Genomic DNA, 26,506 nt, shown 5'->3' with positions numbered 1-26,506 from the left:
AAACATGTGAAAATGAGGGTCCAAAAATTACCAGTTTTACTGTAAAATCTCAGTCACAGACTAAAATTTGAGGCTCAGGCCATGGTATGCACTGACTGGCAAAGCTGCTCTTTATCCCAGAGGTTTCCCATTTAAAGTTCTAATCTTGAAACACTTGCACTCGTGTTTACATTTCCAAACAAAGTCACCAGGGCATTCAGACCACAGACACTTAGGCAAGGATGCCTTGGAAGGCTTTGCTAACCTGATAAAGGTTTGGAATACAGTCACCACATTCAGGAGCTGCAGCTCCTCCAGGTTTGCCCTGGAAGAGGCAGTCACTGTGCTTGGGGTTGGGTTCTGTAGGGCAGAGCTCCACCTTGTTTCTATATGTTTTTTGGGTGTGCCAGGGCAGGTGGAGCTGATTTGCCAGTGAGATGGTGGTGTGGGATATTCAGCCAAGGTCCCAGTGCAGCCTCTACCTCTGTGCTCTTTGAGGAAATCAAACCAGATCCTGCCCTGAGTAAAAGCTTGGCTCTCTCAAGTTTTCTTCACACCCCTGCAGTTTTAACTTGGATGCAGAACAGCACTGATTTATGACAATAAACGGGCAAGTCTCACTGGCCATTGAAATAATTTCCCTCCCTGGGCAAGGGAACGCGAATCAGTGACTGGGAAAAGCTCTATTAACTCTATTATCCATGAGAATGCCATTCCCTGCGTTCCCCAGCCTTCATTAACTGAGCTGAGACATTCCAGAGGCAGGAGACCTAAGAAGTGATGATGCAACCTGGCATGTTTTTCAGAAAGAGCTGAGATCTGACTGCCACAGAGAGGCTGATGCTCCAGGAAGGTGCCACATGCCAGCCAAAGAAGCTTTCCCTTTTGCCAAAGGATGCAGAAACACAGGCTTCAGGAAAATAAGGCACTACTCCTTAGGTTTCCCATCTTGAAGTGGGCAATCTTAGGTCTCATCTCGAGTGGCAAAATTCTTGGAGCAGAAGGCTAATCCATCAGCAAAGACAGCTCCCCTTCAGTGCAGGCAAGGGGAAGGACTGGGCCAGTGCCTTGGTAAGGCATTTTGAGACCTCCAGATGAAAGGCACACTTGAAATGTTTGAGCAGGGACAGACATTCTTTGCAGTTTGGCCCTCAGCAGGGAAGCTGGTAATGACAGCAGGGCCGAGCCCAGGATCACCAACCCCCTTCCTTAAGGAGCTTTTGATGATATTTATTATCTAATACACCTTCCTATCAAAGGAGCACCCAAGATCCAAGTGTTAACAACTGCCCTGTAGGTTTTGTAACAGGGGACAGGCTTATTAACAAGCCTGGATTATCCAAAGGCTTATTCAAAAAATCAATGAATTCACATTTCCTACTGAAAAACAAAAGGAGAGGAAACTGGCATGGAATTGCTGTCAAGTGTAAAATGGAAAGGAGCAGAGCATGGAGGGCTCTGTGGCTGCTGCAGGTGGTCAAAGGCAAAGGGCCCAAAACCTCCCTCCAAATTTCTAAGTTTCACTCCTAACTCGTTCTTCTTTGTTCTGCAGCAGTACTTTTCCACAAGGGGCTCTGAATCCATCCCAAAGGTATGGATTATAGGAGCAGGTTTCTGCCGGAGGGACTTGGCTCCACAGCCCTTAACAGGTGCTTAACACTGCTCTCTCCAAAAAACCAAACAGCAAATCCAATGAATTCTTATCATGAGAACCTGAGACAGACATATTTTGAAAGATCACTGTGTTCCATCCATGTACAAACAAGGACATCTTGGCAAAATCAAAGAGATGTCCTACCAAAAAAAGACAGTTTTTCTAATTATGATAAGCATGTAAAACACTAATGCACTAATAATAAAGGGCAACTGCAGTCCAGTGTTTTATTTCAAAAAGTGTGAGATAAACAGCAAAAGGGGGAGTCCTTCCTGTCTTGTTCCTTATTCTTTGAGAAATCATCCCCAGAAAGAGACTGGCAACCAGAAGTAGCATCATCATCAGGCTTCCCATGACAAACCTCTCACTACTCTCTCCTTAGTATCAGGTATGAATCCTCCTCCACTGAGGAAACAACTCTGAGCACCATAAATGTGTGAACCCAACCAGCTAAGCCCAGAAACTGCGTATTTTCAAACAGTGTTTCCCTTCTGCAGCCAAATATTCTGTTAATTCCCCAACTGTGGCTGTTCCACCGTGAATCAGAGCAAAACACATCCCATGCACACGACTGATGAGGGTTTGCCCAAAGATATTCTGGGTAAGAAAGGAAACAGCAACTCCTGCCAAGAGCAAACATTTGACATCAACTCAGATAGAGAGAAAACATTATTTGTTTTCATATTTCCTGAGAAAGACATTGAAGATGTGGTAACCTTGTTATTTATAGAGGGTCAAGGTTTCATGCTAGAATTTAGGAAAGGAATTTATTTTCCCCTAAAGTGTGATTAAGTTTATAAGCTTAAGACAAGTTTTGATTGTGGTGGGGTTTTTTTGTTTTGGTTAGCAGAATAATATTTCATTTTCTGTCTTCTTTTTTTTGAAAAAGGAAAATGTGCTGTTCATTTATCTGGTAAATGTTTATCTGTTCTGTGTTAAAAAACCCTAAACAGTAGAATAAAATGGAATTAAACTTTAATATATTGCTTATCTTCAAGCATTGAAACATTTAGAAAAATAATACTCTACATGAAAAAAAAAAAATCTTGTTTTACCAAAATGTTTAGAAAAGTAATTTTTTTGGATACTGTCTTTTAGTGTATCTGTTATTCCATAAACTCTTTCAAAATATATTGTAAACTGTTATTTGAAAACTTTATTGCTTTTTAATAACACATTCTACCCTGGTTGGTTCAGTCAACTGGTTTACAAAACACAGGATGCATTTTTGTCAGCTACAATTCTAGTCTCATAAATAGTCTCTATATTTTTAGGGTTTTTTAAGAAAATATTCAAGCTCTTTGAAAATTATCTTGAAGTGATTGCTTTTAAACCTGCAAAAAACTTATTGCTGATTAAGAGAAGGAAAAGTCCTTCTCCCTGATCACAGCAGTGATGTCAATATTGGAATTTAAAGGAACAGAGGGCAACTAGCTAAATAAAAACAAAGGTGTTGCAATTCTGATTGAGTGGAGATACAGCCTTGAACCGTTTGCTTTACTAACCTCGTTTATTTTTTGGGTTTGGGGGTTTTTTTATTATGATTGGGCATGTATCTGGGATACTTTGGGAAGTGATATGATGCAGCAACAGCATTTATGGTGGAACAGGCACGACAGCACTGGATCAGATACTGCACAGTGCACTCATTTGAAGCACATATGATATTTAAAATATTTGAATCGGTTGCAGCGGCTGAAAAAAAAAAACCACCTAGGGGTGTAAATTTTTATTTTCACACTGTCAGGCTCCAGCCCAATTCAAGATCAAGGCACCCTTTCCATGAGCTGCTTGGTAAAGATGTACAGAGGGGGAGGCAGCTCACCTGCCTCAACAGGATCAGGGCATCACCCTCTCGTGGCCCTGTTTCCCTCCTTCACATGATAAAAAAAATCTCAAAAAAACCCAAGACAACCTTCCAAGTGATGTAAATTTGCTGCCAGCTGGGAGCCACAGAGGAACAGCAGCAAATGTGCTGGATATAGAATGTGTGTGTAATCCATCACCCTGGATTTATAGCCCATAAGAGACCATACACTGGGAGGGATAGGGGTGCTAATTGGTGGGGGACTTGATTAGGGGAAGCTACGTCAGATCTCCTCCCTGAGGAACAGCATCCACTGAATCAGCTCCTCCACCACCAATACACATGTAAATTTCGTGCCCCCAAACAGGTCATAGCAATTGTACCTTTGTGAATAACTACATATTACATAAAGAAATATTTCAGCAATATTGCAACACCTGTAACGTTTCTGAATCTACTTATTTTCTTTGCCTAATTTTAACACAAGGGCGATTTTTGTTTAGATGAAACCGAGGCTCCTTTCCTGAGAACTCTTGTCCCTAACCATACTCCTTCAGGAATTATTTGTAACTCAGATCAGCAGTTTGAATTCTTTACTCCTTTTCCACCTGCAGGCTGGTTCTTGTCCTTGTGACCGAGGGCAAGCAGGACAGCAAATGCCACCACAGCACAGCTCCAGACAAAACAGCCCAACAGGACGCTTCAAGGGAACTTCACAGACCAAAGAAAATCTTCCTGATTAACATCCCACAGTGCTACACCACCAAACTGTACTTTGTGGAAGGCTGGATGCTCTAATGGTAGTGAAAATTGGAGCCAGTATAAATGTAGGTACGACTCGATCCCACCCAAAGCTTTTGGAGCGCCAGTTCTCACAGGAGAAAGTATTGACAGACCAGTGTTGTCACTTCTAAACATGATGTTCCAGAGGAAAAAAAAAAAAAAGCATCACTGCATCTACTCCAGGCCTGTGTAACAATGCCCACATCACCCCACTGGGATCCCCCTGGACTGGAAAATATCAAGTGCTTTGTCTGGTAATTTTTACACTTGCTAATCAGCCATCAGGCTCTTAGAAGGGCCTCAGCCTACGACCTTTTCGACAAGATTTAAGAAGCCAAGCACCAAAATCTGCCAACTGTAGAAAAATGCGTATCTGAAACGCTGTTTTTCATAGTAAAACAACTGCTTGCTGGAAAGGGACACTTCTTGCTCATCTTGAGGCTTTTGAGCACTTGTATCCTGTTTGGCTCCTCTCCTTATGCCTATTTATTTGGGAAGTTTATGGTGCGATTCCCAGAGGTTTGGATGCTGTATCACTTACCCACGTCAATAAACAATCTGGAGCACTGTTTAAATAAGGAAACACTTTGCAGCAGCACAACCAAAGGGACTGGTTGTGCCGCTGCTAGGCCTTAGGAAATCTATGCCTCAGGGGAAAAAAAGAGGTGGGGAAAAGGGGATCTTCTTGTGCAGACAGCCATTTATCTGTCATTAACCCACCAGCATCACTGGGGCACATCACACGGCTGGAAGACTTACAGATTGCAAAATACAGATGCAGTGCAACAGATAAAATTCCCACCTGCAGGGACCTTTTCAAACTTTGTCCTTCCAAGTGAAGCCTTGTTGTTTCATCACCAGGAACCAAACCAGACATTCTGGTTGTATCCTCGAGGGGCTCAGTCCTCAGGGGTGCAGTTCAAGCTGGGATGCCAAGCTTCTGCACCCCTAAAATGCATCATTATCCCCACCACTGGCACAGGGTCCATTCTACCCCTGAACTGGAGGTCCATTCCACCCTTCCTTCTGGTTTTTGGGAAGGATATTATTGGTTTTACCATTTACTGACAGTTCTCTCCTTATTTTGTAAATACCAAAGACAAGGATGTTTCTGCTCAAGTCCCGGCGTCTTGTTTTTGGGAGACACCTTCTGCTGAGAACTTCAAGCCACCACTGCCAGCAGAGGTGCTCTCAGATCAGAACAGCAGCAAGCAGTGCCAAACCAACTTGCAGCCAACACCTTCAGATCAAACTGCACACCCACTGCCTGTCCACCCTGTGCCCAAACAGGACTTCTCGATTTCAAGGAACACCCACAAAAATAGCTTTGCTGTGACTGTAAATCCTTAACAAGCCCATCAGGGCCCTCAGCACGGTGGAACGTGGTTCTGCTCAAACACAGGCTGTTCCTAAACTTCCCACATGATAGCTCTGTCTAGCATTTGCAGGATGCTTCAGGACTCCCTCCTTCTGTGTCAGCTGAGCACAGCACAAGTGTCCCTCTGTGAGACACAGCTCAGAGAAAGGAAAATTACAGTTCAGGGTATACCAAGCAAGGTATTTCCAGTAAAGATGAACAAGCAACAGCAGCATTTCTCTGTGAGGTGTTGCCTGCAGCACTCATCATCCCCTATTTCAGACACATGAGCTCAAATTTAAGCATGCAAAATGACAGGGGGGGCGTGGTGGCAGTGATGGAGGGAGAAGCTTGTCTTGCTAGAGGACAGTAAAAGACCTAGAAAACTACTCCTTCATCACCTTCTTTCCTCCTACCTCATTGAGTGGTCAAGAAGCCAAAGGGCAATGAAGAACAAATGAAGTGCCCATGTGACTATATCAACATTTAAAATGCTCAGTTCAGAGATCAGTTTAGATGAGCCTCCAGCGCAGAGGCAGGAGGTTCATACCAGAGCAATGGAGGGCAAAAGAATAAAATAAAACAAACAAATAAATAAATAAATAAAATAAACCCAAACTATTTTTGTAGTGGTACTTGAGAAATTTATGAATGGGACTCTGGGATGCGGTTGCCCGAAATAGCAAAGATTTGGACATGGTGACCCAGGAGCTCCCAAAAGCAGCTGGCACAGAGGCCACGTGTGCACACAGGGTTTCCCACTGTTTCCTTTCCTCTCCTGTAGGCTTTTCCCTCTGAGCTACAAACAAATCCCAGCATTAACACAGAGCACCTCAGACTAGGACAAGGGTGACAAACAGTGTCCCACAAACAACAGTTCTACCCAGAGGCCAAAGTGAAGTTTGCAAACCCCATTGGTCAAATGCCTCTCTTCCACCAGCTTCTTCCAAGACGTGTTTTCTTGGGTTTCTTTTCATTTTTGTTGCTCCCCTCTTGGCTTTAAACTGTATGACACACATTTTTCTTGTGAAAAGATGCTTGAAACTGGATAAAGTACTCCAGGTCAGGCTTTTCCAGCCCTGAGCAGGATTAGTACATGTTCCCTTACAAGATATTGTGGATTTATGGTTAGTTTATGAGTCCTAGACCCTTTTCTGAAGAACTGCTATTTAACTGGTTCATTATTCCTACCCAGATGGAGGATTTTGCACTTGTCTGGAGCTCATCTCAAGTCGTGGGAGCACATCCTTTTCCAGGAAGATAAGCAACAAAAGTCTGCTATAACAAGGTAAGATTTAAGGCTGCTGGCACCAGATCCAAAACTCCCCAGTCACAAACACAAAACGCTGAAGGGTGAACACACTCACTGCACTGGTTCAAGTGTCAGGAAATTTTTTTGGGGGGGGGAACTTGGCATCAGCAGGCTTTATTTTAGATCTATTATCAACTGTCCTGCCATGTCCAGCCTGAAGCTAGCATAAAGGAACAGAGCTGCCATTAACTCATCTGGGTGATTTTTTGAGGAATTTGACAGAAGTACAAACCATATGTGCCCACACTCAAAGAAAACGAAACCAGTACTCTGGAGTGACCTGATCATACACAGACCCAATACCTGAAATTGCAAATCAGGGCAAAAGTCTGTTTTTTTAAAGAGCAAAACTCAGGAGGAGTAAAACTGGAGGAGACTCTTCTCTGTAAACAGGAGAGCACATCTGATGTGAGATCAAAAAGAGAACTTACACTAATTACACTGGAAAACAATCAGCACTCCAGAACAGATAATAATGAGAAATGAACACTGAAGGAAACTCTGATGTACTTCGTAGATAACTGTGGTACTTTAAAGCTGGACTCAATTCAAACATTTAAAACATGTCAGTGTGAGATCTACATTTCAGATTGAGAATGTGTTGATGCACAACCAGACTTTAAAATAAACACACGGTGGAGCAGAACACAAACACAGATTGGAAAAAAAAACCAAAACAAGCCAAAATCCCGCTCTTCATTTAAAACTCCCCCATTGAAACGGCTTAAAAATCACTTCTCCTTCACACAGGCTAGATCCAAATGCAAAATTTTACTGAAGCTAGTCTTAATAATTGAGATTTCAGCCTGGGTTGGGTGAGATGCATGTTGACTCAGTGCAACTTGAGTCACGGGTACAGCCCCGATCAGACTGACAGCTCCTTCTTTGACCACTTGACTAACAGGCCTTATTTATAAAGAAATTGGAAATAAGTTAAGTACAACACTAAGGGTAAACATGCCAATCCTTATCAAGGAAAACACAAACCTGTGCATATTTCAGCTGTTCATTCCTCTTGCTGATTCTAAACAGAGATCTCTCAGGCTGGATGGGTCTGGTTCATTGCTGACTAACTGGTAGAACCAAGTTAAAAAGGTGTTTCCAAAAGCATCAGTAGTGACAAGGATGAGGAATAACATCACAAAGCAAAAGGACAGAAATTTGGAGTCATACAAGCTTCTCTAAACACACCGTTTTTTTCTTATACTCCCATATAACAGTAAAATATTTTTCTAGAACCACCTTCACCAGAAAGTCACCCAAGACTAAACTAAAAAGACAGCTAAAGTTCTCCTAAGATTGAAGCTGAATGAAATACATGAACACAAAAGCCACCACAGGGAGGGGAAGAAAACCCATTCCAACAGCAGCTACCTTCCAACTCAGAATATTCAGTGGTTCTGTGAACCATCAGCCCCTCCATTTACACAACAAATAATGCCCATGTGATACACTTCATTTTCACTCTCTGTGAAAGTGAATCCATATCATGATGTGACTTTGATGGCATCAGGTGTCACCAAAAAAAAAAAAAGATAATCTTCAATATACCACGAAAACTCAGAAATGGTATTAACAATACAAAACCTTCCTCCCCCTCCACGTTTTCCATTTACATCTCCTGTATTCTTAAGTTCAAAATCCCTATGAAAATCCCCAGCTGGGGGCGTGGAGAGCACAACTGGAACACACCCTTGAGCTCCACAAAAAAGTGAACATAAAGGCAGATTTTTAGGACACTCCACATTTAAACTGCGAGACAGCATGTGCTGTCAGGATTACCCTTCACAAACAGTATTTGCCAGCACCTGTTCGTGAAATTTGCCATTAAATTTAAGCACTGCAGAGGGTGGAAGAAGAGCCTGTTCCTCGCCCATCACCAAGTGGGTTTAATTACTTTGCTGCAGGGAGACTAAACGAGCGTGTAACAGCTCCAGGGGTGAGCACAACACATGAGAATGGCCCTGAAAGAGGCTACTCGTGTGCCCTGAGCTAGGTACATGCTCCAGGAGCTACAGCTTTTCGAATTTCAGCAAATTAACCAGCAGTTCTCATTAACCCAGCCAACCTTAAGGACATCTGAGACGAGGGCACGGAGAGGGGCATCAAAGTGGAGACGGGGCGCTCTCAATTGCAAGTATGCACAGGCTGGGTGCCACCAAAATGTCCTGACACGTCCCCATCGTGTCATTTCCAAAGCAGCTGCTGCCCACTGGCTCTGCTGAGGGTTTAATTACATGGAGTGAGCGTTGGGAGCCCAGTGCTGCTCCAACTCACAGGCTGAGCCACCAGCATGGCCACCACGGTGGGCACCCTCTCCCCTCAGGTGATGGACAACCCTGGCAGCATGTGCTGCCTCGTAGTTCATGTGTGGAGTGTTCTAAAAATCTGCCTTTATGTTAATTTTTTTTTTGTGGAGCTCACGGATGTGTTCCAGTTGTGCTCCCCATCCCCCCCCCCCCCCCCTCCCCCCAGCTGGGGCTTTCACGGGAATTTTGAACTTAGGGAAACAGGAGATGTAAATGGAAAATGTGGAGGGTGGGGAATATTTTGTGTTGTTAATACCATTTCTGAGTTTTCGTGGTATATTGAAGATGATAGTATTTTTTTTGGTGACACCTGATGCTGGCAAAGTCACACCATGAGAGACACAGATCACAGCAGGCACCTGCAAAGGTGGGTCCTTCCTGGCACCTACACAATTTCTTTACTGCTGGAGTCCATCCCTCAACCTGGCTGATGCTTTGGAATCATCAACAGAACGTTTCTGACACCAAGCAAACAAGCAGCATGTGAAATTCGAACACATAAAACTCCAAGCACTGGTTTAATGTGCCCTTTCCTTAAGAGGCAAAGGAGACAGCTCTCATTTTATTTTCAGGGTGCAGCAGAAGCTGGTACCAAGGAAAACAGAGGTGGAAATACTTTTCTAAAGCTCTTTCCAAAACATTTGCATCTACATGCTGGATGATGGGCCATGTCCACACACTCTGTGATTCTGGGAGCAGACCAGGGGTTTCACATTCCTGAACCAGACAGGAGTCAAACATTTTCCAGTGAAGGGGCAGCCTGTATTTCTTTCAATCAATTACCTGGTTACAGCCAGGGGGAAACACTAATATTAGAAATCCTACAACTCATAATTCATTATTTGAATGCATAAATCTGGTGAGACAATGTGCATCTTCCCCTCTATCCTAAAAGAGGGTTCCTGGATTCCCTGCAGCAAACTCCCAGTCCTGTTCACATGGAAGCTTTAAAGAAAAGAAATTATATCAAAATGCCTCTTATGTTTATAATTATAGCTTTAATAACATTCCAACTCCTTTCTAACTTTTCTTTCAGGTTCCATTTTTGGCCTGTTCTCAGTGACAGCCTCTCACAGACATTTCCAAACTGTAACACATACTTTGGTGACTATCAGTTTCACTTACTCCAGACTGATTTTTGCTTGATGATAGCTCCACCATGAAAAATAAATGCTGCAAGTTATTCCCTCCTAAAGCCTTATAAAGAGAGTTTAAAGGATAAGAGTCTCTTTAGTGCTCCCAGAAAGGTTTTTTTAGACATCCATATACACACCTATCTCTTCACTTCTATCTGGACTTTATGACTGGGTTAAAGTTTTACATGAATCAAGTAAGGAATGACAGGGTTGAAGTTTTAAACTGTAAGATTATAGTGTAAATTAGGGTGGAAAGAAAGGAAGGAAAAGAGACTCCAAGGAAAGGTGAAGCCTGCATGTCACAAACTCAACCAATAAATGATTGACCAAGTGTTTAAGCAGGAGAATGCTGAGGATGAAGCAAAGCCTCCTGAAGAGCTAAAGCTGGCATTGCTGTAAAATCCCTGCTTCTAAACCCACACACAACAGAAAGCAAAGCACTTTGTTGATGCTCAGAAATGCTACAGTTGTAACCCTCGTGGTCCAAGCTGTTCATCTCACTGTACAAATTCAGTGAGGCAAGACGGGGTTTTCCCTCTTTTTTTTTTTTTAACAGAGTTCCTTGATCCTGTGCTGCACACCCACACTGCTGTACAACATCACTAAAACACAGAAAATGCACAGCAAAACACTTGTTCACGCAAATTTTTGGCAAACTCTCAAACTAAAAGACACCAACTGAAGTAGAGCATCCCGGACTCAGGAATGACAAACGTTTTACAAAAACAGCCTCTCAAACAACATTTTCCCCGACCGGTGTGGAACTCATCAGAAGTTATGAATATGAAAGAAAATTCTTCAGGGGTAAATTATCCTCTCTCTGTTTGGGCTAAGAACCCTTGCCCCCTCCTCAGAGGAGGCTGTGGGATATGCCTGCAACACGTCCTGTGGCTTCCAGGAGATCCAGCCCATAGGAATGCGCTGGTTTCCCACAGCAAATTCCTGTGCCCTTCCAATTTGGTGAGTAAATATTCCCATGCCTTATCTATTGATTGCGCCCCAGATGTAAAACAAATCAGTCTGTGTAAGAGGAGAAGCTCGAAAAGACTGAGATCACCCAAAATTACCCGCTTTCAACAGCTTTAAAAAAGACCCCCTTTCCTCCCAGGTGCAGCCTCCCTGGATGCCCTTACGCTCCCACATTTGTCCCAAGAGGACTGTTATGTTTCTCCTGGTCCTGAATCTCCCATCCCAAAGGAGCCAGCGAGGCACTGTGGCCACACAGCTGCCTGGCTCTGCCTCTGGCTCTCTGCTCCTCCCCGGTGCCCTCTGACCGTGGGAAGAGACGGGATTCGAGGGCACTCAGCACCTCTCGGGGTGCCGAGCCTTGGGATGCATTCAGTGCTGTGAGAACATAGTTGGACACAGAGAGACAATAAAGCACCAGTGCTCTGCACCAAGCATGCTCAGGCACTGGTTAACAAACCAACCCTTTGCTTTTTTGGAGACCCAGATCTTTAAATCTCATTTTGGCCACAAGTACCGTTCAGATAATCAATGTTTTTAGACATCTGATCCACCATTGGACAACCACATGGTTTGGGGGTCTGCTCAGTGGTGCCAGGGAAGGCCTGGGGCTTGCAGGGACCCAAGGGCTGTGACTGACCTCTGCCAGCACCACCAGTGCTCTCGAGTGCTCAGCTGAGCAAAGAACAAGCACCCAGAAAGAAAAAGAAAATTAAAATCAAAAACACTTCAACAGCATCCAGCTGCTCTCTGCATCCACTGCTTCCTCCCCAAATAGAACCAGCTCAACAAATAGCTGGGGCACTAATTTTTTATGAAAAAGAGAAAGTATTCAAAAAAAAAAAGGGAAGAAAGAAAGAGAACAGACACAAAATTCAACAATCTACCTTAAAATAAACTCTGCAGTATTATCTGTCTCTTGTCAAAAGTTATTAGGGAATAAAAGTGACAGACTGTCTACTAAGATACATCCCATGTCTGAGTGACACACCTAAAACTTGTCAGAGATTTCCCTCTGCTGATGTGTCTGCTTATCCTCAGTGCCCACACTTGTGACATTACTGGATATTCTTCTAGGGTGGAAGCACTTGGTTTATTTGTTGAAGGGAAAGAACACTTTTTTTCCCCACCTGATTTTACCCTTCCAACATGACAGGTCTTTGTCTGTACCTCACATAAACCAGAAAAGTCCTCGACTAAAACCAGACTCAGTGTAATTATTTTTCCTTAAAAATAAAGTCAATAAAACTGGCAAACGTGAATAAAAACTGGAACTGTAAACAGATTTTCCCTCCCTGCACATTCTTCACATCAAGGATTCACTACTGGTCAGCATTAAAACCAGACAAATTATGTGGTGCTTTGGTGAAAGAGAGGATTAAACAACTCATGTGGACGAGTTGCAGAGATGGATAAGGGAGATGCTGCCTCAGTCCAGACAGCAATTAGCTCTTGGGAACTCGGTGTCTGGTCTCCAGCCTTCGCTGAACGCCGCACGTAGGGCCCCTACACAACATATCAAACCAGAACCGACACGCCAGGCTTGGCCAGCTTTTGGGGGCTGTTTGAGAGCTGGACTCCAACCACAGCTTTGATGTGGTCGTGCACTGGGGATGTTCCCATGGAGCTTTAGTTCTCGTTGGAGCTGCGGAAGGGTAGTGCAAGGACACGAGGGGAGTTCAAGAGAAAAGTTCTGTCATGGGGGTGACGCGCAGAGGGTTTCCTTGGCGGTGGAAACCTACAGGACAACCAAAAGCATTCAAAGAGGTTTTAAAAAAACAAAAATAAATAAATGTTTGCAGTTGAACATCTGTACCTTTTTTCCTCAGAAGAAGCGTTAAATGGAGATTAAACTGAGCAAATAAAGCTAACTGCAGCTATGGAAATAGAAAGTGCATGGATCATGGGAAGGAGAAAAGAGCAAGAGAAACACTGCAACTGGAAGGTGCATCCTGGGGGTACAAGCACACAAGAGTTTGAGTGAGTGTAAGTGATGTATCAGAAACCAGCCTACACCATATCACCCTGACAGATAGAGATCTTATCTGTTACCACTGGTAAAACCAGATTAAGCACAAAAATTCCTTTTGTTTCTTCGTTACAACCGAACAATTGAAACTCTCTTTTCCATACTGCAAATATCTACTTTCATTTTGACTTGATGCAACCTGAGTGATGTCAAGGTAGCCCAACAACAGCAAAGTGATTCTTGCCCAGTGCTGTGAGGAATCCACAGCCAAAGGTACTGTTCCTAGACTGTTCCTCGGAGCATCCCAACACCATCCAGGCATTGCTTCACAGGGCTGTATCATCCAGTTTTAGAGCTGGTATTGAGTCAACCAGAAAAGAAAAGTGCCTTCAGACATGAAAAAAAATCTCTGGCCTTCCCAAAATGAGTGCAGAAGGTTGAACCCCAAGAAAACCCGTGGCCACAGAGGGTTTTGACTTTTAATGTGGTTTAGATTAAAATCCTATCTGTCTCCACAATTTCGAGGAGATTTTTGTTTTCTGTGTCAACTGAAGGCAATGAACTAAAACAAAGAACTTGCCACGTACGGTCCCCAATGTACAAACAACTGACTGTCTCCACAGAAAATTAGAGGACAGACAAACTGAAATAACTCTAAAAAAATGAATTCCTAGTTTTGTAATAAAGGCCACATGGTCGGCTCAAGTGAGGAGAGGCATAACTGATCAGCTTGAACCAAACATCACCACTGACTTCATCATTTCATGCATTTTTTTCTTCATCCCAGGACACATCCCTGTGTCTTGGTCAATGGGAAGTGCAGGACTCACCTTCTCACTTAGCAGAGCATTGGTGGAATTAATTACTGAGCACTTAATCAAATCAAACAGCGAATGAATGTACTCTGAAGCAGGAGTTTGTGAAAAACACAAAGCAAAAAACAACACCATGGACTGAATTTTTGTGGTTGAATGTGAATCCCTTATCTGTATTCACTGGAACAATTCTGGTCTGGGTTGCACACAAACTTATTTTGTACACCAGAGTAGAACACAGTTCAACAAAGCAGAAAATTAATAGGAATGCCATTTGGAAGTTAGATCTTACAAACACCTTCTGTGAGATTTTAACACCACCAGACTCCAGATTCTGCCCTAATTTGGTAATAAACCGATATTCTGAACCCCATCATAAAAATACCACAAAACCAAACTCAACCTTGCCTCCTCTGGGCACCATTATTAGCAAAAAATCACTGAACAATAACGTTGGCACCGTGAGTTCAAGCAAGGAACAGCACTTGCAAAGGTTTTGGATGTGAGCTGAAACCCCATTTAGTTAGGAATATTTTATTGTGGAAAAGGACGTGGAAACAGAAAATAAGTTAAAAATGATAAAGAGACCTGAATAGAAAACCCGTGGTTATAAATGGAACGGTCGCTGTGAGCAGACAGTTCTGTACATCCACATCTGTTCCAGTTCAAAGCAGTTCATGTGAACCAGGGGAAGAAACTATTTTTTCCTTCAGCTTCAGTGCTGCAAACCTAAGTCTGGCCAGGGCACAGAGCGGGAAGAGGGAGAAACCACCACCACTGCACTGGGCTCAACCCAAGTTTCAAGGAGATGGGGCTGCCACCAACATCTCTCCTTGCCTTTGCCCATTTCCCCCCCACGTTAAAACGCACTTAGAAGAGAGCAGCAACATTTGCAAACACTTAGGGCAATTAAAGCTGTTTGTTTTTGCTAAAACCAAGCTTAACAAAAGCTCTGGTTTTGTTCCTCCACTCACAGATAGTTTCTGTTTCACAACTGTCCCTTCTGGGGCCACTTTGATGATAACGTGGGAAAAGCAGACAGAACAGCCGAACGGGGAAATAAATATATAAAAATAACAGGACTGCTCCAGGATTCATTCAGGTTCCAGAGGAGCTCAGATTTCCTGCCCTGTGGATGGCTGAAACATTTTCTCTACCCGGTTCTGGCTTTGTTTCTGTAATATCCACTTTTCTCCATCTTTTGAATTTTAAAAACTAATTAAAAAAAAAAAAGGATAACAAAGAAAGCAGTGGCAAGAAAAATGTGATGGAGAGAAACAGAAAGAGAGATGGTCTCAAAGTTGAGAAGGGGTAAAAGCTGGAACTAGCTCCCTGTTTTGGTCTGACAGCAACACAAAACTCCAGAGGAAAGACGATCCCCCGTAATAATCTGCTTATGAGAAATCTTTACTTTCCTACTTACATTATTAAATGACAGCACAATATACACCCTTTACCCAGTGCATGAGATTTAAATGCCTATTTGTTTTTTGTTTGTTTGTTTGTTTTTAACATCAGGTTGCTCACATTAAGGTTGAAATATGTTTGGTAGGGTCCCTGATTTTATTTGCCACGTGAAGAACATGAAAGCTTCCCGCAAACCAACTCTGCTCCTGATGGACAGCGTGCTCCAGTCAGTCAATACAGAGCAATTGCTGCACTGAAATCAATCACAGGCTCCCAGGAACTGCTTCAATGGGGTTTTACTTGAAAGATTTAGTGTCATGACCGAGGAGAGGCTGAACTCCTTAACTACCATCAGACATGTGCTTCGCTTCCAAAATTAAGAGGGGTGGCAAAGTCTCCACTGGATTCTAGAGCAAGCTACCTGAAATGCAAAGATTTTCATTAAATCATCCTCAAACCCCCTGAAACAGAGGCAAGAACGAAGGGCCAGGACCATGTCGTGAAATACTTCTCACATCAGGTGGAGCAGACACTGTGGAGGGTGGGGAGTGAGCTGCAGATTTCCCATGAAAACAGGGATGTGTGGAAGCTGTTGGGACACACAGGAGGGTCTCGTGCTCAGTTGCCCACTTGCCACCAAAACCAGGGCTATTTGTACACTTAAGTGCTTTACTGGACGAGGGCCAGAGGGCACAGCAAATTGCAGGATACAGCCCCGATGAGCTATTTTGAGAAAACACACTGAGGAGAAAGAGAGAAAGGAAAGCTTTCATTAATTTATATTATCAAGACAACAAAGATCTTGTTTTGGAAACGATAATCCGGTTCTTTTAACTGAAAGCTCCTTAGATGCTAAAAGAAGGAACTTTAAAAATTCAATTAACTCATCTGCCATTTAGAAACTATTAGCTTTAAAAGGCTTAGATTTGATTTCTATGCCTCTGGTATGTAACAACGTTTAAAATCTAACCCAAAACCTGTTTCTGCTCTTCCCCTGAGAATTAGTACGTGGTCTTTGGTTTCTATCACCCAGCTATTCATTTATATTGTTAGATGGGCCTTAAATGGTTAGGATTAATCAAAAATACTTTATCCCAACACAAAAAAGACAAGTCATTACGGCAGAGTAAGAAGGGTACCGGTGAGCACAATTTCTCTTGCAGTCCATGACTTATCATTATTCTTGGTGTGTTTGAGAGAGCAGATTCTTTCTTAAATGAAAATGATCAGCTGCAATTTTAAAAAAATAAGCTGTTTCATTTGGGCCAGATTTTAGAGTGTGATGACACCTGTCAGTCAAAAGTAAACAGCAGAATAAATAAGCACAGCCTGATAGTCTAAACTCCAGTTCTGAACTAAGGAGCACTTAGAACACTTTTACCCTATTTAATTTGGGTTTAATACACACTGCTCTGCTTCCACCCTCACCTACACATTGCACGTGGTCTTACCCTGGACAAGTATTCTCTTCTCTCAGCTGAACCCATGTCAAGTGAACTAAAATGACAATTCTTGTTTTCTGTTACCTGTCAAGCCCATAAATTCAACATATTCACTCTTGTCCTATAATAGAAGTTGTGCAACAGCAAATGAACACAATGCAAATTAAGTTGATGGGTTCTCTTGATGTCTCAATAAAATTTGTGAAGTCCTCTAAGATCCATGGGTAAAGAAATACTTCGCACTTCTAAAACATGTGCAAAAGGGCTGGGACATGATTTGGGTGTTCAGCCTTTGCCTCTCAACCTGATTCCCAACCACCATTAGCTAAAGAAGGATCTCCTGCATGTCCTTAAGTACAACTGTTCAGAAAGAGGAGCTGTTCCTATTCCAAGAGCCCAAACATCATCTTACATCTCAGGGCACATGAAGTAAAAATATTTCTACAAAATGACTGAATTTGAAGTACAGATCTGTAGCACAGAAATAGTTGTCTCTGTTAGCTGAAGTATGTCCTGGCAACGTACCTTAAGCTGCTCTCTCGTGCCTTTAGGCACTCTCAGCTTCCTGCCAAATGGATTATTGACAGCAATTGTAAAGATGAAACAACATTTCAAATCTATGTCCCTGTCGATGTCAACACTAAACCCCAGAAGATTGTTCACAGACAAATTGATGGAGCTGCAAACACAACCCTACTAGTACAGTGCTGATACCCATATCCCCAGAAACCCTGAAAGGAAAGTTAAGGATCACTCAATTCACACCCTCTGAACAATCAGTCCTGCTGATTGAAAAAAAAAAAAAAATGGAGTATGTTGACACTCACTTTTCATTATTCTGTTTGTCAGCAAGTCCAGTTCTCCCACAGGACACATACCTTGATACACAGAGCTCCAGAGAGCACCAATTCCTATTGTCCAGTACATCTTACGTCTTTCCTATTTCACATACCTCCTAACACAGAGATGTGCTGCTTAGCCACAAAGAGAGGTACCCCCAAGGCATATTCTGGCCAATAAAATGATGCTCAGGATGTTTTAGGTTAGATTGCTTCACATTTCTAATGAGTAAACAAAATTATAGCATGTTCTGCTACTGATGTGCAGAGGCAGTCTTAAATTTTAGTGGGCAAATACCAAAAGGAGACCATTACCTTAAAATTCCTGGTAACATTTATTTATTTTCAGATCTGTTTCATTCAAGTTTATGGTTGGTTTGGGCCACACTACCAGCAGCATGAGGAACTGTCTGTATGTCCCAGGAGAGTGAATTTGTGAAAGTATGGTGCTTGAGCTGATTAAATGAGAGCACCTGTTGCTTTGGATGTTGGGCTGATCAACAATCCTTAGGGATTGTGTGAGAGCAATAATTAACTGGCATCTCACTCTGGTTTTTATTATTTTAGCGATAAACTAACCTTAAAATTCTTTTATATACTTTTAATTCTTAAAATACTTTTAATTCTTAAAATACTTTTAATTCTTAAAATACTTTTAATTGCCTTTTTTTTTTTAACTCTTTGCCCAGAGCTGCAAGGTCTTACCACCTTGGAAGAAGACGCAGAAAGCAGCAGCGGGCAGTCTTTCATCTCCATATTTCATGTGTGAGACCCCTGAGGCACAGCCCCAGGGCCAGCCTTTTCCCTCCACGACCCCTAAGCTGGAACTCCTACACCTGGCTAAAATCCTGGAAAAAGCCTGGCTCCACATCCTTACTTTGTGACTCAGGCTCATTTCTGTTTATACTCGAGTGAGCTGAAGAATGATGATGACTAGTAGCTATATAGATAAATAAAGTATATTAAGTCACAGGAAGTAAAAAAGGGAAAACCATTAATTTATTTTTAGAAACCTGTCCTTGCCATTCATCAGAAAAAGAACATTCAAAAGTATGCAGCGAGATACAAGCATCTGGATGAGGTTTGCTGACCAAATACCAACATTGAGACTACACACAGAGAACCATTCTCCTTCTTTAGACCAGTCTCAGACTCTGTGCCAGGAGCACAGGATGCAGACAATAATGCAGTAGTTTCCACTAGTGAGCCTGGGGAAAGGGTGCTTTCACCACATTGCTACAGTTTGCTTAGTCTCACCCTTCCAGTGGTCCCACAGCTGGTACCTCCCCTCCAGACACATTGTGGCACCAGCTGGTACATCCCAAACTATTCCACACACACCTTCCATCAGTGGTGTCCCCAGCCAGGCTAAACACATGAGAAAAGGTCTCAAGGTCTAGATCAGCTTCTCCATAGGAATAGACCAAGGTCCTGCACCTCAGCTGGGGCAATCCCAAGCACAGACACAGGCTGGGCAGAGAATGGATCGAGAGCAGCCCTGAGGAGGAGGAGTTGGGGGTGTTGGTTGATGAGGAGCTCAATATGAGCTGGGCTGCATCAAAACCAGCGTGGCCAGCAGGTCGAGGGAGGTGACTTTGCACCTCTGTCCTGGAGCATCGTGTCCAGCTGAGGGTCCCCAACATGAGAAGGATGTGGATGTGCTGGAGCAAGTCCAGAGGAGGCTGTGAAGACGCTCAGAGGGCTGGAGCCATGTATGAAGACAGGCTGGGAGAGCTGAGGTTGGTCACCCTAGAGAAGAGAAGGCTCTGAGAAGAGCTTAGAACTCCTAAAAGGGGCTCCAGGAGACCTGGAGAGGAACTTTGGACCAGGGTACGTAGTAATAAGATGAGGGGGAATGTCTTCAAGCAGGGAGGGCAGGTTTAGATTAGGTAATAAGAAGAAATTCTTTACTGTGAGGGTGGTGAGGCACTGGAACAGGTTGCCCCAAGAAGATGTGGCTGCCCCATCCGTGGAAGTGTTCAGGCTAGAAGGGGTTTTGAGCTACCTGTTCTGGTGGAAGGTGTCCCTGCCCTTGGCAGGGGGTTTGAAACGAGATGAGCTTTGTGGTCCCTTCCAACCCAAACCATTCTGTGATTCTCCGACTGCCAATGCTAATGAAAACCAAAGAGGTGATTTAATATGGAGCTGGATGCCCAACTGCCAGGCACACAGCAGTGAATGCAGTACGCCCACACAACCCTTCTTCTTCCTTCTCTTGCTGGTTTGCCAAAATCCCATGAATCCATCACTACAAAACCTTTTCAGGACAACAGCGCCGCAACACACCGTGATGAATGGGATGGTATTTGCCTAAAAGCTTCCATCTTTTGCAGTCTGCAGTAGATTTTTTTTTTCTTTCCCTGGGCAATCATACCACAAGCATAAAGTCACACCATATTTTGAGTCTTTGCCTGCCAAAATCCGGGAAGAATTGCAAAGCACATCCATTGACATATCTAGCGGTGCGCCGTCAGCCAAGATGCCATAGTACAAATGGTCAGACATAAATACAGGATGGGGTTTTCTTTGACTGTTACTGCTGCACTGAACTAGTGTCTGTCACTTTCCCTGCTTCAAAGTAGTAAAAAACCCAAAACTTTGATGCTCAGCCCTGAAACGTCCACCTTGGCTCTTTTTCTGCTTCTGAAGAACAATTATAAGACTCCTGCTACATCAGGTTAAAAAGTAGAGTTTCAAAATGTATTCAGAGGACTCTGAGTTCATTACTTTTACCTCCATGATGTCACTGAAGTCAGTATCTGTTCACTTTTCCTATTCAATTTTTTAACAATGTGTCCTGAATCTGCGCTGGAAATGTAATTTAGTTGCTAGACTTTTCCCTTTTTTCACTAATTTAATGCTCTGTAATGTATTTCTCTCTCCCTGGACCAATTTTTTTCTTAGTGAACGTCACTTATCAACACACAGATCCCTATTGCAATATTCCAAGCAGGATATCAGCTGACGTCAATGAAGAAGTACAAGGGGCAACAAATATTTGCAATGTGTTTAGAAAACAGAGGGGTTTTTTCTCATTTTAGTACACACTCATCAAGTTTCTCCCTCCGTAGGATACAAACAGAGGGAGAGGTAAAAGAGCAGGACTGGGAGCCAGGAATACATAACTTGTATTGTTGTGTATCACTGCTGTCATGACAGAAGTTAAATAATTTATAAGATATAAGAAGAGCAGTTAATGCCTGCGAACCACTTAGGCTTTTCATAACAGATTACAGATTTTAAAACTCCCCCAGATCACTTACAGTTGCGTGAGAAAAGTCTTAGGTGTTTGTGTCAGCTTCAAAAAAGAAAAGGTTCCAGCTTGCAGAGCTGCAGTCCGAAAGGACATCTCAGTAATTGTATACATTATTAATATGCCACTGATAGGAATAAGAATGTACATCCAGGTCCTAGCACGGATACAGAGCTGCCAAGAATAAATCAGATATGCAGATAAGGTAAGCAGGCAAAGATATTAAAGAGGAATGGCACTGGATCTGGTGCTGCCACTATCTTTCCATCAGTTCAAATCTGGAAATAGTTCCCGTAATGGCTGGAAGGACAGACTGCCAGTAGAAGGTTCAAAAATGTGAACTGTGGGAGTCTGAAGAAGACAGAAAACACTGGCATGTGGGCCAGCCACAGAGCAGAGGCAGGGACAAGACACTGGGAACAGCAAAGGGAGCTGAAACGGGAGGACCCACGGAGCAGCACAAAGGAACAGAACAAACGGAGCGAGGATGTACACGGGGACACGGGTCAGCTGCTGCAGATAAAGGCTAAAGGATACAGGGAGGTTAGGGGGCAGGGAGAAGGGCTGGCCCTCCCACCAGGATGTAGTACTACTTTCAGAAATAGAGGGATACAAATCAAAGGCTAAACCAAATAAATAAGAATCCGTTTCCCTGGAGGGCCTGTGGGCTTGCCTGTGAAGCAGCCGTGGTGACTAATGCAGCCCAGCACGAGGAGCTTTGCTTCCTGTGCATTCCCAGCCTCCCAAGCGAGGAAGCCTCTGTGGCTGTTGCTAAAAGGCCCGAATTCACCACAAATTACCTCTCAGGAACAATGAGAGGTAACACCCACTATCTCTTTTTTCGCTCTTCAGAGCAGCAGAACGGAGTCGCCCAGCGTCAGTGACATTGCTTAGATCTAACAGCTGGCACAAGATGACTTAGCACCACTGAAAATAACACCCTGATAGGGTCTCAGCAAAGCTGCCAACCCCTGAAAATTTGCCATTTGTAAAACCCCTCTTGGGGCTTGTACCTATGTCAGAACTGCAAGTCCTGCCATAATCTCCAGTTGGCCTGCAAACACGGGTGAGGTCAGGAAGGTGAATGTTCCCACCCCCAGCTAAACATCTTCTGCAGTCTCTCAAATTAAGCACAACTATTTCCAACTTGGCTTGTATAATAAGGTATGAGGCTGTGTGCAGAAAGGCTTTCTCAGAATCCCTGAAAACACTCGTAAGAAATAAGGAGAGTGGTGCCTTCTGTTCCTGGAGCTCACCAGACCAACAGTTCACCTACACAGTGACTCATACTTCCACATGAAAATGACCCGTTTCTATATGAAATGCATATTTGATAGGGTCAATTCTCCAAACTCCCCATCATCTTGCCCAAGGACAAGGCCAAGGACTTTGGACAGGCTCTCCTATGGAGCCTGCCTGGTGCTTCTGGCTTGCACAGCTCTTGTCCCTGTGCTGACTGCCCTCTGCAGCAAACGAGGATAAAGCAGAGGAATCAGCCTTCCCACGGCACAGGGCAAAGGTTTACAAGTACCTTGATAATACAGAGCAGGATGCTCAGCTCTGTGCAGAGGTTGATGGGATCTCTTTCCCCACAAGTCCCAAACCTTGCTGCACAGTGCAACACAACCATCTATTTAGCTCTATGATCTCAGTGAGAACAGCTTCTCCCTGCTGGAGAAGTTTCTGGTCAGCAGTGTACCAGAGGGGATCTTACTGAGGACCAGCTGCATAAGATGCCAGGCATGCCCAGCGAGTGTCAAGTACCCCCAACAAAATAGGGGGGGGGAAAGATGAGTAAACTTGGCATTCATCAGCCTTTCACACAGTAAATTCCTGTTTATCATGCCTGTTACAGCCCCTGCCTTTCCTCCTCTCCCCAAAGTGATTCTAATTTAAAGTGAGCCTTATTTTCCAACCACAGCACGTCCCCAAGCATTTCCTCTTCTCGAAATCGCCAGAATTCAAAGGGTGCAGCGCAAGTCAGGAGGGACATTTTTCCCTTCCCGATGCCAACAACTGCTGCTCCTTCCCAGGGTCACTCTCCCTCCTCCCGTTCTGGCACGTTGCTTTTACCCCATATTTCACGTCACGCCCGTACAGCCGCAGCGAGCGGACGGAGAGCCACACGTGCCTTCCCGGCTCATCCACCACACCTGGCTCGGCAATTCCCACTGCCTCAGTGCCCTGCAGGAGCAGCTCTCAGGGGCTGACAGAGTGCCCTGCTTGCTGCCAGTCCTGGGCAGGACCGAGGCACAGTCGGAGCCGCTGCCCCGGCCGCGCGCGCGCTCACCCCCAGAAATTAATAAGTTATCACGGCAAATTAAAATGCTAAGTTAATGATGTGCATGACTGCAAGTTACAGAGCTGGAAAAGAAGTCCTAATTAAATCAATACAGTTATTAGTCCCTTGTCATCTCTGATTAATTATTAGCCTAATATGCTTCATCATTTTCACTGTTAATGGAAATAGCTGCAGTGCTACCATGGGAAGCAGGGCAACATGGACCAAAAACCTACAGAGCTGTGCTGGAAGTCCCAGCCTTGGATTGAGCAGTGTATTCCAGAGAAAAGGGGAAAAACATTTCATTTTCTGGGGTGAGAGTCTGACAACATTTAAGCTGGTGACAAAAGTCTCCCATGGTTTTCAAAGGGGGCAGATGTCCATTCAGGGAATTTTTGATCGTTGAAACATTGAGGGGTAAAGACCCGAATCCTAAATCTCTGCTCAGTCCTGAGCACTTGTCCCCCGTGCCTCTAAGCTTTTCTCTGAAGTGACAGGACATCACCATGGTCCTCTTAGAAGCCAACATGCCAGTACCTTTCCCCTGAGCCCACCCCAATTCTGACCCTCATCCAGTCTTTATCAGATGCACTTGTTACCCCAGGACATAAAGAAGGAGTTGCATATAATAAGCTGTCAGGCATCAGCTGCAATGCCTGGCTCCTTAGGGCACAGATGTAGCTGGGGACACCTGTCCTTTCATGCCACCAAAAGAGCCAAAAATAATGTGCTGAGGTCACTTTTTTCCTTGTGAGCCATAAGTTAAATAGTCCTTTGGATGTAGGCGACAGATAGTATTTACCCAGAGCTTATAGGAGCACAGGTTTTTCCCCCTTGTTTTCCTGTCTTCCATCATCCTCTCACTGACCCCAAATTTTTTCCCAACTCCTCGTAACAAGCAAGTCTCCTTTGCTGTCTGTGGGAGGTTTTCTGAGTACAAAGAGCACGTACAAACATCAAGGCTGGGTCTCCACACGTCTCTCCAGCAATAAATGCAGAAGTTACCAAACAACTGGGTAGGATTTGTACCACAATACATGGCTGTGCTATGTAATAAGAAAGGAGTTTCATCTTATAACCAGCTTTTACAAACAAGCTCTTTTGGATAGGTTATCAACAGAAACACAAACATGCACCTCCGAGAGCAAGAACTGCTCCTTGAACTCATCAATGAAGCTGGTGTACAGTGCTCAGGCTGCTAATGGGTGACTCAGTAAATTAAATAACATCCCTGCAAAATACTATGTTTTCCAAAGATAAAAAGCCACTCAAAAAGATTTCTTAGGACTCTCACCCTATCGCTGCGATTGCCTCATGATAAATTGCCACCTGCCCCGTGAGTAATGGTGGAGTTTCTAGTGCCATTTTATCATGTAGTCCTCTTACAGATATCTCCGTCAATGTACTGCGACAACACTTTGGCTTCCCCTGCTTTCCATGACAGTTTTGAACTTTTGTTCAAGCTCCTTATTTTCATAAAGAAGTTAAGGTGGGACAACCAGCTGAACACAGAAGCCCAGTCTCCCCGGTATTTAGATACAAAGCCCACCTGTTTTGTGTCAGACATTAAAGTTTTCATTCTGAGCACTCTGACCAGCCTATGGTTTGATGAGCAAACAGCATTTCTTTCAGAAATGGGCTGAATTCTGATGAAATATCTGGCCATTTAATGAGTAGGCTCCAGGATAACAGTTTTCGTGGGAATCCAAAAAGAGGGAGTGAAGAAAAGGGCTCCCTGTGCTATTCTTAGCTGCCACCAGTTAGATTTGGAATTTTGATTGTAAAGCGTGGAATTTATAAATGGTGCCATGCTAAATTTACTTCATTTGTATACAATTCAGCCGGATAATCAAATGTGTTCCAGTATGTTCCTGGTTAGCATCTCAGTCCCAGTTTTATTGTCTCTAAACTGGGAGAAAAATGCGCTCAGTAAATAGTACTCACAAAATTTGTGTTCCAATGCCTGTGTGTGAAGGTTTTATATACACTGTGTGTGTGTGTGTGAAGATTTTATATAAATGCACATGTGGGTGCACATGCATGCACACAGGCACCGAGCTGTGATTTATTTCTAGAGGGAAGCCAAGGAAATTCCCACCCCCTACCACTTAAACGATCTGCTCTTTGGCTCCAAACGCTCTGTAACTTCTCAGCCAAGGAATGTATTGTCCCCTTCCAATATATATAATTTATTTTGCTGCACACATTAGTTAATGATACCCAGATACATGATTTAGTCAGTTCTGTAAAAGCATTACTGACAATCTCGGACAGACCCATTTCATTTAGTAAGATTTTTCTTTCTTTTTTTTTTTTTTTTTTTTTAGCTCGACTTCCGCGGCACAGCGTGAATTAACAGCAATCATCAACTCAAGGATTTGTCACATATACTTTGTACTCCGGCAATTTCCCACAATTAGATTGGCTTCCCGGGGCTAGACGAGCTTTTAATTACAATATTAAGTCAGGTTGAAAGGACTTTACACCGCTTTGGGGGGGCGGGGGCGGAGATGGGACAAAGCTATTTCGTTCCGCCGCTACTCCGCGGAGATTATTTCTGGATTTTTAAAAATAGTCGATGAAACGCTAATAATAAATCCCTTATCGGGGCAGGCGGGGCGGCCCGCGGAGCCCGTCCCCGGCCGGGCAGGAGCGCTCCCCATCCCGCACCGTCCCCGCCGCGGCCGGCGACACTTACGCGGTCCCCAAGGCGCGGCGGCCGGCAGCCTGCGCAGGTGGATCTCATCCTTATCCATCGCCCGTCCGAGCCCTGCAGCCCGCCTGGACTTGGTACCACACCGAACTTGCCAGGATCCCTCCTCCTCCTGCTGCTGTTTCTCCTCCCTTTTTTTTCCCCCCCTTCCCCGCGGCGCCTGTCGGGGAGGGCGCGCTCACCCTGCGAGCGGCTCCGCCGCCCCCGGCACACTTTAAATACGGGCGGCCCGGCCCGCCGGAGCGCGGCCCTCCGCGGGCAGCCGGCCCTCCTTCCCTCCCTCTTCCCTTCCTCCTTTCCCTCCCTCTTTCCCTCCCTCCCGGTGGCGCCGCCCCCGCGGAGCCCCCGCGCGTACCTGCGCTGACCTTGGGCGCGGAGCGCCCGCGGAAGGTCGGCGATGGGGAGCGCTCCGCCAACAGAGCTAAAGACCCTCGCACCGAGCCGCAATTAAGTGCTTTCCCGCTCCCTTTCCTATTTATTTATT

At 44.2% G+C, this 26,506-nt stretch overlaps 1 protein-coding gene across 7 annotated transcripts in view; it reads right to left on the bottom strand.

The window, feature by feature from the left end:
- ANO1 (anoctamin 1) overlaps positions 1–26,265 on the bottom strand; it is a 79,832-nt gene extending 53,567 nt beyond the window's left edge. For 4 of the 7 annotated variants that reach the window (XM_064657216.1, XM_064657217.1, XM_064657220.1 and 1 more), the window contains exon 1: positions 26,008–26,264. In XM_064657216.1, coding sequence (XP_064513286.1) covers positions 26,008–26,065 — 58 coding nt within the window. In that variant the 5' untranslated portion in view covers positions 26,066–26,264. Of the gene's footprint in view, positions 1–26,007 lie in introns of all 7 variants that reach the window. The other 3 variants (XM_064657215.1, XM_064657218.1, XM_064657221.1) reach the window with 2 other exon arrangements.
- Between the last annotated feature and the right edge of the window lie 241 nt (positions 26,266–26,506).

This window comes from Pseudopipra pipra, chromosome 6, assembly GCF_036250125.1.
Source record: "Pseudopipra pipra isolate bDixPip1 chromosome 6, bDixPip1.hap1, whole genome shotgun sequence".
NCBI lineage: Eukaryota > Metazoa > Chordata > Aves > Passeriformes > Pipridae > Pseudopipra > Pseudopipra pipra.
This window is presented reverse-complemented; position numbering and strand designations above follow the sequence as displayed.